At 40.9% G+C, this 16,104-nt stretch overlaps 1 protein-coding gene across 7 annotated transcripts in view; it reads right to left on the bottom strand.

Moving 5' to 3' along the window:
- The window catches only part of EGF (epidermal growth factor), a 150,562-nt gene that overhangs the window by 104,661 nt on the left and 29,797 nt on the right, over positions 1 to 16,104 (bottom strand). For 5 of the 7 annotated variants that reach the window (XM_075200586.1, XM_075200592.1, XM_075200601.1 and 2 more), the window contains 2 exons: positions 8,953 to 9,152; positions 5,959 to 6,140 (listed from right to left, as the gene is read on the bottom strand). In XM_075200586.1, coding sequence (XP_075056687.1) covers positions 5,959 to 6,140; positions 8,953 to 9,152 — 382 coding nt within the window. Of the gene's footprint in view, positions 1 to 5,958; positions 6,141 to 8,952; positions 9,153 to 9,395; positions 9,702 to 16,104 lie in introns of those variants that run through there. The other 2 variants (XM_075200603.1, XM_075200622.1) reach the window with 2 other exon arrangements.

Here is a 16,104-nt window from a genome sequence, read left to right as displayed (position 1 = left end):
TTGGACCTTTGTAAGCTCCCCTTAGGCAAGTTGAGGAAGCTGCGGACTCTGATAGCTGTGGTGATTGAGTGCTAGTGAGTACCTTCAAAGCAGACCCAATCCATACTGGTGCTTTTCAAGGTTGAAGGTTCAAGCGGGCGATGGCCAGGAGCAAGTTTCCTCACTGTGGTATCCAACTTTATACTGTGAATCCGAGAGGATTTCCCAGTTTGGGATCTGTCCCTACTAGATTTTAACGGAGTGCATTGTCGAAGTCCGCAAATTGGATAAAGTAATTTCAATTAATATCTAGCAAACTTGGTTGTCTTTGTCTGAAAATATGCGTAGAGCAGGCTACAGATTAGAAGGGCGTATCCGGCCGCAACACGTGGCAATAACAGTTTTTACACTTTTTATATACATTCGCACAAACACGTACATTTGTAATTAGTACACATTAATTGTAGTTGCAACACATCGTTATTTATGTCGAAATATAGTAGTATTTATGTGTAATATTATAAGTTATATGCATGCTAGTAAAACATATGGTTCAGGTTAAAGGAAAGTTGTCATGTCTGGTATTATTTTAATCCCCTATTCATCAGCAGCTGTCCGGTTCATTCGGCGAAGAGATCGCACATTGCATACTCGAGTTATTGATGTTAGGGAAAAAACCTTTAATGTGATACTAACTATAAATTGTTAATGGACTAGTTGAAACTGGACTCTTGGCGGGAAGATCGGAGCACATCCCCTGGAGAGATGACCCCCATCTTTGGATTCTTTAGTTTGAACTAGCCTATGATCTGCAACCCCCTGGACCTTCCTGAAGCCTGGACCAATAGAAGCAAGCCACACCATCTGCATTGTTTTACTGTATTTCTGTCTGCATATAAGCAGGAGCTTTTCATCTAGTGTTCAGTCATCTTGACCACAGACTTCAGACTTGAATGACTGTTCACTGGATCCAGAGCGCCTGCGATAAGTAACGGCTGTACTTATTATTATTTTGCTTTAATTATTCTGCTACTTTTTGAGAATAAATATTTGTGCGTTGGAAGCACAAATCGAGATTCGACAATTGTTATTGGATAGCTACAAAATGTGCTAACAGCATTTACGATCTGCGCCGAATCATCCCTTGAGCCTGCAACACGGAAGAAGCATGGTGTGACTTGGCAGGAGTGATGCACTTTTCCAGAGTCGTGGCCATGACACTGGGGAAGGTGGGCACGAGCGCATGCTAGTATTTGTTGTGGCGGAGTGTTAGTCCTGTAAGTCCTGAGCAACTATGGCAGGGTCTTTGGTGGGAATATCATTCTTTGATAGGCTGCACCGGGAGGCCGATTAAGCCAAAAGTTTTGCTATTTCCAGGATTTTGAGGGGTTGAGCGGGGGAGCGCCCGGGACCCCTGATTAGAGGCACATTAGTGATTTCTCTCTTGTCACAAGTAATGGAAGCTTTTTCAAAGGTGACGTGCATGATATTACATTATTGGACGCTGCTGTTGTCTTGTTCCATTTTGGTACTTCCGTGTGAGCGAGGTAATTGTCTTTTCTCTGATCCTTTGTCAGGTATGCCTGCACAGCATGTGGTGCTGTCCTCTGCTTCTGTATGCTGTGAAGTGTGGAGATCCAGCTCGGTAGAGGATGCTGGGTTACAAAGGTTACAAAGGATGGTTTCACTGTTGGCCGATGGCAATAATGAGGGAATTCACTTGCCTAAGGCTTGAATCTGCGGTCCCTTGACTGGGGCATGGGATGGTTCTTCCCTCAGCAGCAAGAATCATTTTGGTGGTGTACAGGCATACTGTGGTCGCACTAGGCCTGGACAGTGCGCATTGCGGCAACCATTCCTTCTGAATCGGGGCCACCACATCTGCAACGGTTGATGGTGCGGCTGGGCATTATGTACAGCCTTCTCTTCTTCCTTGACTTACTCTCTCTGATGCGGTGACTCTCTGATGCGGTGACAGGGTTTTCGCTGCTTTGCGAAGGGATTTGTCCATTTTTTCCTCTAAAAAGTGGGCCTGATTGGCACTTGGCACCACAAGGTTTTATGGTTTTACCTTTACTTGTGTTTCTGCTCCCCTCTTTGTTTCCCTCTTTAGCTTTTGTGACCATGTGCGCCTCTGGTAGGATGTACTGCTGCGGGTGCGGAGTATGTTTGTTCTCAACGAGTCTTAATGCTTCCTTTTATTGCTCTTATTCTTTTTCCTTTCCATTTCCAAGTACTAGCAAAGTTGACTACCGTTGCTTATCTATGCTAATGTTTTGTTGTACTTTCTTGCCTTTACAGACCAATGGACCCCGTGACATATTTGGGTGCTAGGTCACTCGCTCGTTCATTGGGCTGCGTTGCATTTGGCAGCAAGTGTCACATCTTCATTTTGGGGTCAGTAGTGGTTAATTGGATAGGTCAAAGGCCGAAAGAAAGGTAATTCTGTAGTAGTCTGATGAAGGCATGGTTTGGTGTATAGGGAATGTTTTCAGGAGTTTAGCATCGATAAGGTAGGTTGGTGGCGGGCCTTGGGTCCTATGGATCCGGGCATGGCCAGAAAACGCAGTGTAGTCGACGGCCAGTGTTTAGGGTGCACATTACGGTAGCGGGCACCCTTAACCCGCCTCTCTTCAATGGAGTTGGCTATAGTCTTGGTCCAAGTACCGCCCATGCGGGTTGGTTTGTGGTTACATTCCGTTAGCCTAGAAGGGTTGCAGGTTCTGTAGTGCCCGGGGTGAATGCCCCATGTAAGGTAGATATGTGTGCCCGGGGTGAATGCCCCATATAAGGTAGATATGTGTGCCCTGGGTGAATGCCCCATATAAGGTAGATATGTGTGCCCGGGGTGAATGCCCCATATAAGGTAGATATGTGTGCCCGGGGTGAATGACCCATATAAGGTAGATATGTGTGCCCGGGGTGAATGCCCCATATAAGGTAGATATGTGTGCCCGGGGTGAATGACCCATATAAGGTAGATATGTGTGCCCGGGGTGAATGCCCCATATAAGGTAGATATGTGTGTCCGGGGTGAATGCCCCATGTAAGGTCGATATGTGTGCCCAGGGTGAATGCCCCATATAAGGTAGATATGTGTGTCCGGGGTGAATGCCCCATGTAAGGTAGATATGTGTGCCCGGGGTGAATGCCCCATATAAGGTAGATATGTGTGCCCTGGGTGAATGCCCCATATAAGGTAGATATGTGTGCCCGGGGTGAATGCCCCATATAAGGTAGATATGTGTGCCCGGGGTGAATGACCCATATAAGGTAGATATGTGTGCCCGGGGTGAATGCCCCATATAAGGTAGATATGTGTGTCCGGGGTGAATGCCCCATATAAGGTAGATATGTGTGTCCGGGGTGAATGCCCCATGTAAGGTCGATATGTGTGCCCAGGGTGAATGCCCCATATAAGGTAGATATGTGTGACCGGGGTGAATGCCCCATGTAAGGTAGATATGTGTGCCCGGGGTGTATTTGGTTGTCCCCCCATCTGCGGGTGTCCCATGGTTAATGCTGGGGCATCCTGGTCTGCCTGGCGGATGTTGAACTGACTGCTCTTTTCTCCACCACCATACCTTCAAAATAAACTCCGTTAATTTTGCCACACTAAGGTGTTGTGTCATTTATTCAAGAATGGTTAAAATAAGGTTAAGAGGTTAAAGGAAGTAAAGATATCAGCCGTTAAGCATTTTATTTATTATGTTGATAAAATGTAATTTAATTGATATCTGAAAAGTATTTACTTACAAAATGACCTACTGTTTTGCTGATGATGTTCCTACTGGCTGTAGCAACGCCCCTTCCCATTCCAAACCTTCTGATACATTGGCTAACTTAAGAGATATACTGTGCAGTGACTTTCATTGCTTTCTATGTGCACAGCATATGGAAAAGGGATTTATAGATGTGTGGTTAGTAAATATTTACAGCTTTGTTAGGAAAAGCAATGATATGGACATTTTTTGCACCAGCCTATGGAGGAGTTGGGATAGGCATACCAATGTGCTTAGTTTTGTAAGTTGTGCAAAAACAAGATCAGTTTACTAAGTGAATGATTGAAATGAGAAGAAGGAGTGAGAAAGGTGCGATGGGACCACGGCTAATTCCAGTCTGCAAAAGTAGTTGTTTTTTTGCACTAGCTCTGAGCTGACTGTGATCGGGACTCGTCCTATACTTGCACTATGTCCAATGTAAAACAAAGCTACAAATACAAAAAAGTGACACATGTAATAAAGACAGTCTCAATATCCCCTCGTGCTCATGAATAATCTAAGCCATAAATGAGCGTAAATATGCAGCATTTTATTGCAAAAAATTGAAAAGTTTTATTTAATGAAACGCCTCTTCTGATTTGTCCAACACTGCGCACACTTAGAGCACCCATACTTTGCAGAGTGGAGAGCAGACTTCCACCTTGATGTGCACAAAGTAGAGCAGTCAGCCACACAGGTACAAAGGAAAAGCGTTTTGCACTTTTTGTCAATAAATAAATAAATAAAATAAAATAAAAGTGAAAAATATATTTATGAGTGTGCCCTATAAGTGAGTCTCCTACTCACTTATACATGTGATACATTTCTTGGCATGCACTAAATGTAGAGATGTTCACTGACCCCCGTGTTCTGGTTTGGTTTTGGATCTTGATTAACTTCGTGTTTTGGTTTTGGTTTTGGCAAAACCGCCCTTGCGTGTTTTGGTTTTGGATCCCTTTTTTTTTCCTAAAATCCCTATTTTTTTTTCTAAAATCCCTATTTTTTTTTTTTGCTAAAATCACATATTCTTGCTTTTTCCCCCCCTACATTATTATTAACCTCAATAACACTAATTTCAAGTAATTTGCAGTCAATTTTGACCACCTCACAGTTCACAATATTATTTTCATACACTTTCAAACAAAGACTGCAGATTTAGAAGACCAAGCCTGCCAGACCTATTATTTGAAATTCAGCAATGACAATTAGCAATGGAGCTTTCCTGAATGTCACTGGAGGCTTTGAAGAACACTGCTATCCTTCCTCTTTCTTTTCTACCTATAACGCTGCCCAACTGCACTAGAGACTGCCAAGAACTGTGTTACCCCTTCTGTGTCCCTCTGTGAAATGGCGCTGGATCGCCGTGCTGTGCGATACTTATAGGAGCATATTCAATTAGGATTCCAGTCCGCGGTAACGCGCATTACTGTGGAAAGTGCGCACTATTGTCGGTATTACGGTACTGCAATAACGCTGATTTTCGTAGGCAACCCTATGGGCTGCGAACGAAAATCCACGTTATTGCGGTACCGTGGATTGAGTTTGCGGCCCGTTCCGGCGCGATCCTATGGACCGGAATCGTAATTGATTATGGCCCATAGAATTCAAAGCTCGCGAGATCCGACGACGTAACGATGATGTCTTGCCTTGTTTTCAATTCCGAGGGCGCGCGAAAGTACCGAGCTGGCTCGGCTTGGTACTCGGATCTGCCAAGTTCAGGTGTGTTCGGTTCTCGGGGATCCAAGCCTGAGCATCTCTAACTAAATGCAGAAAACTATCAATGGGCAGATTCATTGAAGTGTATTTTCCCCATTTTTGCTGGTAAGTTCTTAAAATAAAATCATATTTTTTCCAAAATGTTAGCACAGGTGTCATAAATGTTCCCTACCCCCAAGTTCAAAAAAATAATATAAAACTTGTTTTTGGAAGACTAATACAAATATGTATACTTTCAGTCTACCTAGCATATCACACAATTCTAACAAATAGACTGCTTATGAAGGTGTAACATACATTTAATTATTAGGATGATTAATGATTTTTTTTTTTTTAGGTTAATACGTAATTATAGCTTTGTGATAGATTAATTTAAGGAATGCCTGTTTTTATTCAGAGAAATAAAACAGACTAATCACTGACTTCCTCGGTCCTGCTTACATAAATATAAAATAAATATCAAATTTTAGTAATTAAAATTAAGTTCTAAAGTAGCATATACCCCTCCACTGGATCAACAGAAATGAAGGTGGGATGAACTAAACCTCTCAAAAGGGTTCGAGATTTCTTTCCACTCAGGTCGGTCCACTCTATTGTTCCCTTGTGCTTCCTAGACCAGAAAATTCTCTTGTTTTTCCAGTCCACAGTGAATCGCGTTGCTCCTTTAACTACAGCACGCATTCTCTGGAAAAAAATATTATGGGCATGTTATGTAAGAAATATAATTGACAGTCATAACGAATAGATGGCATCATATATTCATTACCACAGGAAGCATTAAAAATACCAGCAAAACCTCAAATTTAAAATTTCATACATGAAGCATAAATCAGTAAAATGTTAATAGTGTATAACCTCCCTAGTCCATTACACAAAGCTCAAGTCACACCCACATCTTTAGAACATTGTCCTGAATGGATCTACTAAAAGGCAAAAAGCTGTCATTTAAAAGCATAACATGTCAGTTAAGCTTTGGTGACATCTGGCCCACTCATGTGTATGAATTCTGAATTCACCAAACTGCATAGTAGGCCTGATTTATCTTTGGATGCAAGCAGCACACAATTTGCATTGTAAAAGACCAGCACGGAACTTGAGCATAGTGCTGACCATGTTCAAATCAAGTGGATGTCAATATACAGTACATTTTCATTTCAATCTGGGTATAAGTACTCTTTGGTCAAATGTTACTTGTCATATGTAGATAGAGAGACTACAGTGCATGATACCGACATGTATATGTGCAATATAACGCCATATCAGAATGCTTGCACCAAAAAATGTTTTATTAAGTAAATGAATAACTCTTAACACTATAATTATTAATAAAAATAACTGTCAAAGAAGTTTTATTTTGTATAATAGTAAATACATAAATTAGGATGATCTTAATGCTTACTGTAAATATAATGTCTATCTTCCATGCATACACATGTTCTGTGCTAGCTACTGGCATACATACGTGTAGTTTTGAAAACAAAAGACTATGCTGTGACAGTCATCCCTATCAGTCGGAAATTACACCTGTCCTGTTGCTAGTGCTAATGAGACAGGTAAAAAACAAAGGTAAAAAAAAGAAACCCAGACTTGAATGGGCTGCATCAGCATTAGCATGATCTCGGCACGGCCTTAATGTACATTGCTTACATTCATTTGCCCCTTTCCTCTCCCTGTTCTGCCCTTTCAAGTTGTAGGCAGTCATAAGTGTAATTTGCGTTCAACATGAATTGCCTGCAATTACGTTCAATGGCATAAGGTCCATTTCTGACAGTGCTCAGACTTATATCACAGTAGATATGGCATGCAAATGGACTTGCATTGGAAGATGGACAGGCGCGGGCTGGGAGAGGGAAGCCCGGGGGGCACACAGGCGGCCGCATCCCATGAAACGGGAAAAGGTGGTACATTGCATCTAGGGGCGGCCGGCCGGCCTACCCCCCGGCCCTAATAGCGGTCTGACTGAGCCCCCCGGGCCAGCCCGCCCCTGAAGGTGGATCAGGCCCATCATGTCTACAAGCCTGTCAGACACTCTCATGTAAAGAAGTGCCTAATTCCTAACATGGCATGCTGCAGAGGGGTGGAACAGAGCATGGTGGACATATTTAAATGTGAACATTTCAGTTCATTCGGGCCTGATTTAGAGTTTGACATATTGACGTATTTTGCATCCCAAATGTACGCGCAAGAATTCTGTAACAAAAACTGAAGTCTATCTCAAAACAGAGTCATATATCACATATGTGAAATTACATCTAACTATAGCATAAAGATGTGGCTTAACAATGTTAGTATTAATTGCCGGCCACAACTTGTCATAATATAGCCACAATACATGAAGGATAGAGGGAATAATACACAGATAGCCAATTAGAAGCGGCTAGATAGTGGTGCCAGTGTCATCATCATAATCATCATAATCATGTATCTTTAGGTCTCCAGTACCTGCAAAAGTCAAGCCGTCTAACAACTTATGCTTGTCTACACCCACTCTTGCTATCAAGGCGTAAGAAGCCTCAAGTCTAGGATACGCTTCAGTTTAAATGCGGATGCATTTTGGTACACATGCACAATATGGAATTGTGGATTGTTGTAGCCAATCCCTTCCAAGGGTGGTGTCTGACTGCACTGCTGTTTGAGTATTCTGTTACTATAAATTTCATAAATTACATTTGTACGACATGCTAGCAAGCTATGATTAAGGGCGTTCACATTCAAAACATCATCATTCTGGTAAACGTAAAACATATTCTGGGTTTGCCATTTCCATGCCAGCCTTATTGATCAATATTTTGCCCACTAGGCATTCAAAGCATGACACAGACCAAGTCTGAGTCAATATCCCACCTATAGACAGTCTGTTTCATTCTTGTTAGAGCTTCTCAGTACAGAATCCAAGTGTTTAGACAGACTGTTAGCACTGGCATGATGAGTTCTGATTTAGAAGACCCTATTAATTTTCCAGAAGTAAAGTGTTTGATTCATAAGGCCAATACTCTGTGGTTGTAATCATATATGGGCATACTGATGGATACCTCTGCATATAATCATATCTAACAATGGAGGCATATTCATATGCAAAATGATGATATATAATAATCTATGGGCACTGCACCTGATTTTGTAAATAGTCATGTATGAGCCTTGTAGGTATAACCATATGTGGGTACTTCTGCTGGTAATTGATGGATCCTGCAGGCAGGTGCTGTATAAATGTATATAATCATGGGTGGTATATAATCATAGGTGGCATATAATAATGAGTGGGCACTGCTGGCACGATCATGAATGGCATTGAAGGTCTAATAATGGATGTTATGAATGGAAAGGTTAACATTAGGGCTGGTGATCAGAGGAGAGGGTACAAAAACTGCTACCCTAGGGCTGGCTCCATATCATCTTAAACCAACTTTTTCATACAGTCAAACATGACACATGTGATCCCACAAACAAACACCTGTGCGCTGGGTTATGGTAATGATATGATAAGTCACTTTACCTCACGTTTAGTTCCATTTAAGAAAATTCTTTGAAAAAAAAATCTGTTAGGATCAAGCCAGTAAAGTCTTTGTTCCTGATGATCAAAATCCAGCAAGACTGAAGATCCTGAGCTAGCCACTATTGTCCTGAGATTTGTCCCATCGCTGTCAATGCTGAGAATGTCAGTTCCATGGTTAAACAGCAGAAATGGCACTAGATCTGAAAAAGATACACATGCAATGTAGTTATACATTTGAGACATACATCATCTTGCATTATATGGCAATTTCTCTGATTATCTGTTAAAACAATAAACAGTACAATGAATGCTCAACAGCCAAAATACAATAAACATATTTCCCTGTATCTGAGATGGGCTCACTCTTACTTGTGTTCATTAAGCTTAACTAATACTGCAAACAGGGCTCATTGAACTCATTAAACCCTATAAAGCATACATACTAAGCCTGCATGTATTCTGTTGTCTTGCATTCATGTCCTACAAGCAGTGACATTTTACATAGGAGTCCTTGAACCCTGCTTGTAGTTGGCAGTTGAAATAATTTTTGGAGCTGCCTGAAAATCCAGTTGGCAGATGACTCTTGTAACCCTGAGCGTGCCCTGAGCCTTGAACAGTCAGATCTGTCCATACACGCTTACGTATGCGGTCAAATTGAAAACAGTCCCCTCATTCTGTACTGCAAGATTGGCTCATTTGTGTTCAGCATTACATTTGCTGTGCAGAAGAATGACAGCTATTGTTCCCTGTTATCATTTAAGTTCTGTATTGTCATAGCTGTATTTGTTTTTTGTCCACCAGGCGCATTTATTAGAGTCTGTATTACAATTTGTTATACAATCCAAAAGAATTCTCAAGGTGCCAAAAAATGTTTGTGTAAATATGACAAGTTTACTAGCTTGAGAAAAAAAAATCAGTATAAATGACAACAAATGTATTCACAAGAAAGAATATCTAAAAACAGAAACAATCATTATCAGTGCACTGATAAACAGTAGTGGAATATACTCTGCATGTAGCAGGAAAATATATGTATCAAAGTAATCAAAGAATAATAACTCATATAGATATAGAAATGGGTATAACTGACAAACCCAATCAAAGTTCTTAGTAGTCCAAACATTAATGTGTTGTAGTCTCTGATTAGAAAATATCATAAGTGCACATTGGATCTGATAAAATCCTAAACGAATAAGAAGTCTTAATTGGACAATCCTTATCAGCGATTTTTCTGAAAGTTCCTCAATCCTCTATATTATATATCCAAGTAACTCATCAGACATTGAAGCTGTCTTAATGGCAAGTGTTAAATCTGCACAGTTAAGATTTTTATGTAAATTAGGTTATAGTAGTTTATAGCACATATTAACACATTTCCATTATAAAAATGTACCCAAATGATGCAAAAGTCACAGCATTCTATAGTAGTAATTGATATACAATACACAGAACATTCTTGTGACCTGTATACAATCCAGAAAGCATTCTAGTGACCTTCATGCAATACAGATAGCATTTAAGTGATATATATACAATAGAGAGCATTGTAGTGACCGCTATACAAAATGAAGAAAATTCTAGTGAATGTATACGATACATGGAGAGTTCTAATGACGTATGCAATACAGAGAGCATTCTAATAACATCCATAAAATACAGAAAATATTCTAGTGACCTGTTTACAATACAGCATTGATAGCAACCTGATATGCTTCAGGGGCCGCATGTGGGGCCCTCTGATGTTCAAAAGAGTTACCCATTACTCTTAATATCAGTAATAAGTTAAAACAATACATTTAAACAAAGAGACACCTGTCTGTAATAACATATCAGTATGCACTTTAAACAAGTGTTACAAGCGATGCCAAACAAATCTCTGCAGGTGAAGGCTCAAAGGCCCATCTGTTGCCTATCACTGCAATACAGATTGCATCCTAGTGACCTATATACAATGCAGAGAGCATCTTAATAAACGGTATACAATGCATATAACTTTCCAATGACCTATATACAATATGAAGAGCATTTTAGTGATCTCTATACAATACATAGAGAATTCTAATAACCAACATACAATACAGAGAGCATCTTAATTAGCAACATAGAATACAGAGAGCATCTTAATGAAAAACTTACTCCGATAAGTCACAACATTAAAACCACTTGTCTATTATTGTGTAGGTTTCCCTCCTTTCGTCAAAGCAACTCTGAACCATCGAAGCGTGGACTCCACAAGACCTATGAAGGTGTCTTGTGATATCTGGCACTAAGACGTTAGCAGCATATCCTTTAAGTCCTGTAAGTTGCAAAGATGGACTTGTATTTCCAACACATCCCACAGATGCTCGATCGGTTTGAAATCTGAGGAATTTGGAGGTCAATTCACCATCTTGAAGTCTGTCATGTTCCTCAAATCATTCCTGAACAATTTGTGCAGTGTGGCAGGGCGCATTATCCTGCGGAAAGAGGCCACAGCCATCAGGGAATACCGTTGGCATGAAGGGGTGTACTTGGTCTGCAACAATGTTTAGGTAGTTGGTACGTGTCAAAGTAAAATAAACATGAATGCCAGGACCCAAGGTTTCCCAGCAGAACATTGCCCAGAGCATCACATTACCTCTGCCAGCATGCCTTCTTTTAATAGTGCATCCTGGTGCCATCTCTTCCCCAGATAACCAATGCACACGCACCCGGCCATCTGATTCATCAGACTAGGCCACCTTCTTCCATTGCTCCATGGTCCAGTTCTGATGCTTTCGGTAGTGGACAGGCATGGGCACTCTGACCGGTCTGTGACTACACAGTCCCATAAGCAGTAAGCAACAGCTCACATGAGCAAAAAACTGCACCACACAATGCTAGTTATTTAGAGTAACAAGGTTACTTTAAGAGGAGCACCTCCTTTTTCAAACATTTACACATATTTTTGTACCAGCCCCATTACTTCAGGGAGGGGATTAGTGATCTTGGCTGGTCTATTTATCCCCTCTCTGCACTCCAAGGAGTCTGGATAGGGCTCTCAGAAATAGCCTGGGAGCATGTCTCTTTGGGGTGGGGGTGGGCTAGAGGCCCTAACAATAGGGCCTAGCACACCTCAGCACTTGGTGAGAGGGTACTTAGTTATCCTGCCCCCCCCAACCGACCAGGCTGGGGCTTTAGGAGTAGGAAGCTATACATAGAAAGTTAGTAAAATGGTCCACCCCATGGTTTTCATTTCAACCTTCATCTCTCAGAACTCCTCTCTGATGAGAGTCACAGTGATTAAACTCTGTTCATTGTAGGGTCGCTTTCTAAATCTACAATAAAAAAAATTGCTGCCTACAATTGCAACATGTTTTTATAATAACACATGTCCATTTAAAAGAAAATATGTAGCATTTTTGGTTACGAAACTGAATGTACTGTAACAAAGAGAGGTATTTAGCTGGCAACCTGCCGAGAAAGGTTGCAAACAGTGTTACACCTAGGTTAAGATAAACAGGTGGAGAACATATGTGTGACAAAATAATAGTATAGTGTCTGATTTAACTTACATGGTTTGAAAGTGTATTTTCCCACAGCAGGCTGACAGAGTGTGTCTTTAGTCAGAGCAGACAGAGCAGCTGATGAGAACTCTTTTTTAAATGGAGGGTGGGAGTGTCACCTGCCCATCAAGGTAGGGCTGTCGGAGGAGTGTCAGGTATGAAAACCTGTTTGTCTCACTGGTCAGTGTGACTGATGCTAGAAAAGCTGGCCGATGTCTAGAGAGCTGGTCTCTGTTTATTTAGTGTTTAGGTTTACAAGGAACTGTATGGAATATTTATGTTGTCGAGTACTTTACCATCCTGACATTAAAACAAAGTAATAAGGCAAAAAGTTGTTTGCGTTTGTTTCACCAGAAGTGTGCTCTTGCCAGTGCCACAGTACGTTTTCATGCATATTTCTTTCATGAAGGCTATTTGTGAAATATCTGTTAGCGACATCACTATGTTAAATTTTGCTTTCCACAACACATCAGATGAAGTATATTCATCATGTAAAATGCAAGAGTTGCTGTGGACGGAGGGATTACCTAATTCAATAGCATTTCTGCTTTGGATTGTTTACCTTGATCAATGTAGTGTGAGAATATTTAAAAAATGCAGATTGTGTCTACGTAAACTGCAAATATATGCCGATCTTGAAAACATTTAACTCTGGAACTAAAATATTCACTAGTGGAACAGAAACTGCTTTCATAAACTGATGTTTGCTAGCAGGATGCTGATTTAAAGGCAACAATTTAGATGGCTCCTTGTCTACACTTATTAGGCTCTTATGTGAATTTTCCTGTTAGTATAACAAAAGTAGCCATTGCCACAGTTGTGTAAAAGTTTGTTTGTTCAGTAACTTTGTAGGACAAAATTCATATCCTGGAAGTACTGAAACCAATTTGCAGTGAAGCAGTTTCATTACATGTTTTAGCCAGAAAAGGCTAAACAAATATTTTTTTAAATAAATTCCCCTAAATATACCATAAACTCATTTAAGCTAGGTACACACAGTGTTAAACACAGGAATGCTTTAAGACATTTGTTGGCCAAGGGCAAACATGACAATAGCAGGTACCCATGCCATTTATATTAGGGCTTGAATTAATGTTCCGTCTGGGATTAAAATATGCTGGTAAATTCAGATTTAGACCTTGGGCTAATGCTGCAACTATGTATGGGTAATAATTTATTTAACCTATCGTTATATCCAGGAGATCTTCGGCTCATCCTGAAAAAATAATGAGTGCCTTCTTCTTCTACTAGGTCACCACAGGGCTGAATAGAAGCTCTTCCTTTATTACCTAGGCTCCATTACTAGAAAATGTAATTCTAGCCCCCCTGGACAAATGCAGTTATCAAAATTGCCCTGGTTACATAAAGAAGTCATAGTAGTAAATGTATATGTAATGTGTATAGCCTCTACATGATTGATAACTTTAAAACAGACTCTGAGATGCTTTATAATAGGAGACATGCAATAGTAATAAAACAATAATAATAATAATAATAATAATAATAATAATAATAATAATAATAAATCCTGAGGGAAAAGTCATTATTTTCTTCAACCTATGGATGTAAAATCAAAATTTAGAGTATTCTTGTATTAAATAGATCAAATATTTCCTTTTTGGCTTATAAGTATTTGTGCCAGAATGGGCTTACTATGCCACCCCACCGCACTGTGCTATTTTGGGTTTCATTGGTTTCAGCAACTAGTCATCACTGACTACTCAAATTGGCACTACGTGGCCAAATCATCCACTGTGAGTGTCACCTGCACACCAACGTAGTGTCTACAGTTGTAGGAGGATAATTACTGCCACCATCAGGCTCATCTGAAGGGTAGAGAGCCAAACATGTGGCCCTTGACCTTGAAGTATATAAAGTGACGCATCACTGAAGTAGCTGCTATAGCACCTCTATTGCTGGTTGTTCCGACTGAATCATTCCTGACTGTCACTGTTGTCTGTATTTCTCAATTCAATTCGGAACCCTTGGGCCTAGCTGGAGCAGGAATAAAACAGAACCTAGCGGCCTGGATGATCTTTCTGCTCATGTAAAGTCCTCAGAGTAGCACAAGCAGTATAGGAGTATAAGGAACGGGGTCTGTACCAGAGTACTGGACTGGAATCCAGTGTTATACCTGACTGGAACTGTTTGTGGGAACTCAATCCCGGCTCCTGTTGCCAGGCACACGGGACTGGAACCCACTAATAAGAACTCAGATAGGAAACACACGAAAACTCAGAACAGGGCTAACTGGAACTAGAGACACGGACTAGGAACTCAGAACCGTGACACGTAATGGCGAACTCAGGCCCAGACCCGGAACCCACACACAGATACACGGAACTGGAAATAAGCCCTAGAGGCTCAGAACCAGCCGTAGGAACAGAATAGGTGATACCGGTAAACCCACTGGTACTGCAGAATAGATACTGGATGGTGCAAAGTTCTTACTGAGGTGAGCACTCTTGCTGAATGTAGAATATTGCAGGAAGATGAGCAGCTTGAAAGTGTAAAGTACTTGCAGAATGATGAACATCAGCTAATGCAGGATACTTGGAAGATGATATGTTGTTTAGAATGCAGGATACTTGCAAAGTGATAAGTAGTTGGTAAAGCAGGATGTACAATGAAGAGGATCACTTTGTAAATACAGGGAATCAGGAACAGTGTAGGAACAACTGGAACCTGGAGCCAAGAACTATCATCAGGAGTGAAGTGTGTTGTTCTCGCAATGAACAGATCTCAGCAGCAGGTTTAAAAAGGGTGTCCCAAACAACTATTGGCTGCACAGCTCATGTGATCACAGCTGCTGAATCTGGTTGGTCTGGAATGATTACCTGACTGCATCCAAGATGGCCGCACCCATGCAGCAGAACAAACAGTATGTGTTTGTTTACAAATGGAGATGTGGACAGGAATGCTGCAGGCGACCAGGAGGGAACCAGGTAGCCGTGATATGACTGCTGCAGATGAGGTAAATGCAGCTAAGACCCCGATGTGTGACACTGACTGCTTACGGTGGATCAAGAGTATAGGGTAGCTATCAGAGCTCTGACTTATGATGCTCAATCCAATGCAGGACTGCCAGAACATAGATTAAAGTTTTAGCTTTAATCTGTTGGTCACAAGAACACAGCATTATATCGACAGGTAAGATCTCTATAGTAATGGTTATATTGGTTCAATTAGCTTTTATAAAAGTTATTCTGAGTTCATACACATACCAATAGAATATACAGTTGACTACTAGCCCTCCTTTTATACTGTTTTTTAACAGCCCCCTTAAGCAATCCAGGCTGAACCCCCTTGCCTTTCCATGTGGGTCAGACTAGACAGTTTACATGAATTACAGTGGCCTATCTGTGCCATCAGCACTGGCACCACTCAGTTTGGGCTATTTGATCTAATCTTTAGATGTCCTGTCCAACCTTAATTCCAGAGCTTTGTCAGAGCTTTTCTGTTTAATTATGTATTCATTACAGCAATGCACCTTCTATACATAACTTAATAATCTCCCATTGTGTGTACTTACAGAGTGGCCTATTGGGGGGCAATGAAGTGATCCAAGGAGGACACATTGGGATATATCTTCTCAGCCACTCCAGAAGGATTCTAATGAACCTAGATG

The sequence above is a fragment of the Mixophyes fleayi genome, chromosome 1, assembly GCF_038048845.1.
Source record: "Mixophyes fleayi isolate aMixFle1 chromosome 1, aMixFle1.hap1, whole genome shotgun sequence".
NCBI lineage: Eukaryota > Metazoa > Chordata > Amphibia > Anura > Limnodynastidae > Mixophyes > Mixophyes fleayi.
The sequence above is the reverse complement of the archived record's forward strand: the minus strand, read 5'-3'. Positions and strand labels throughout refer to the sequence as shown.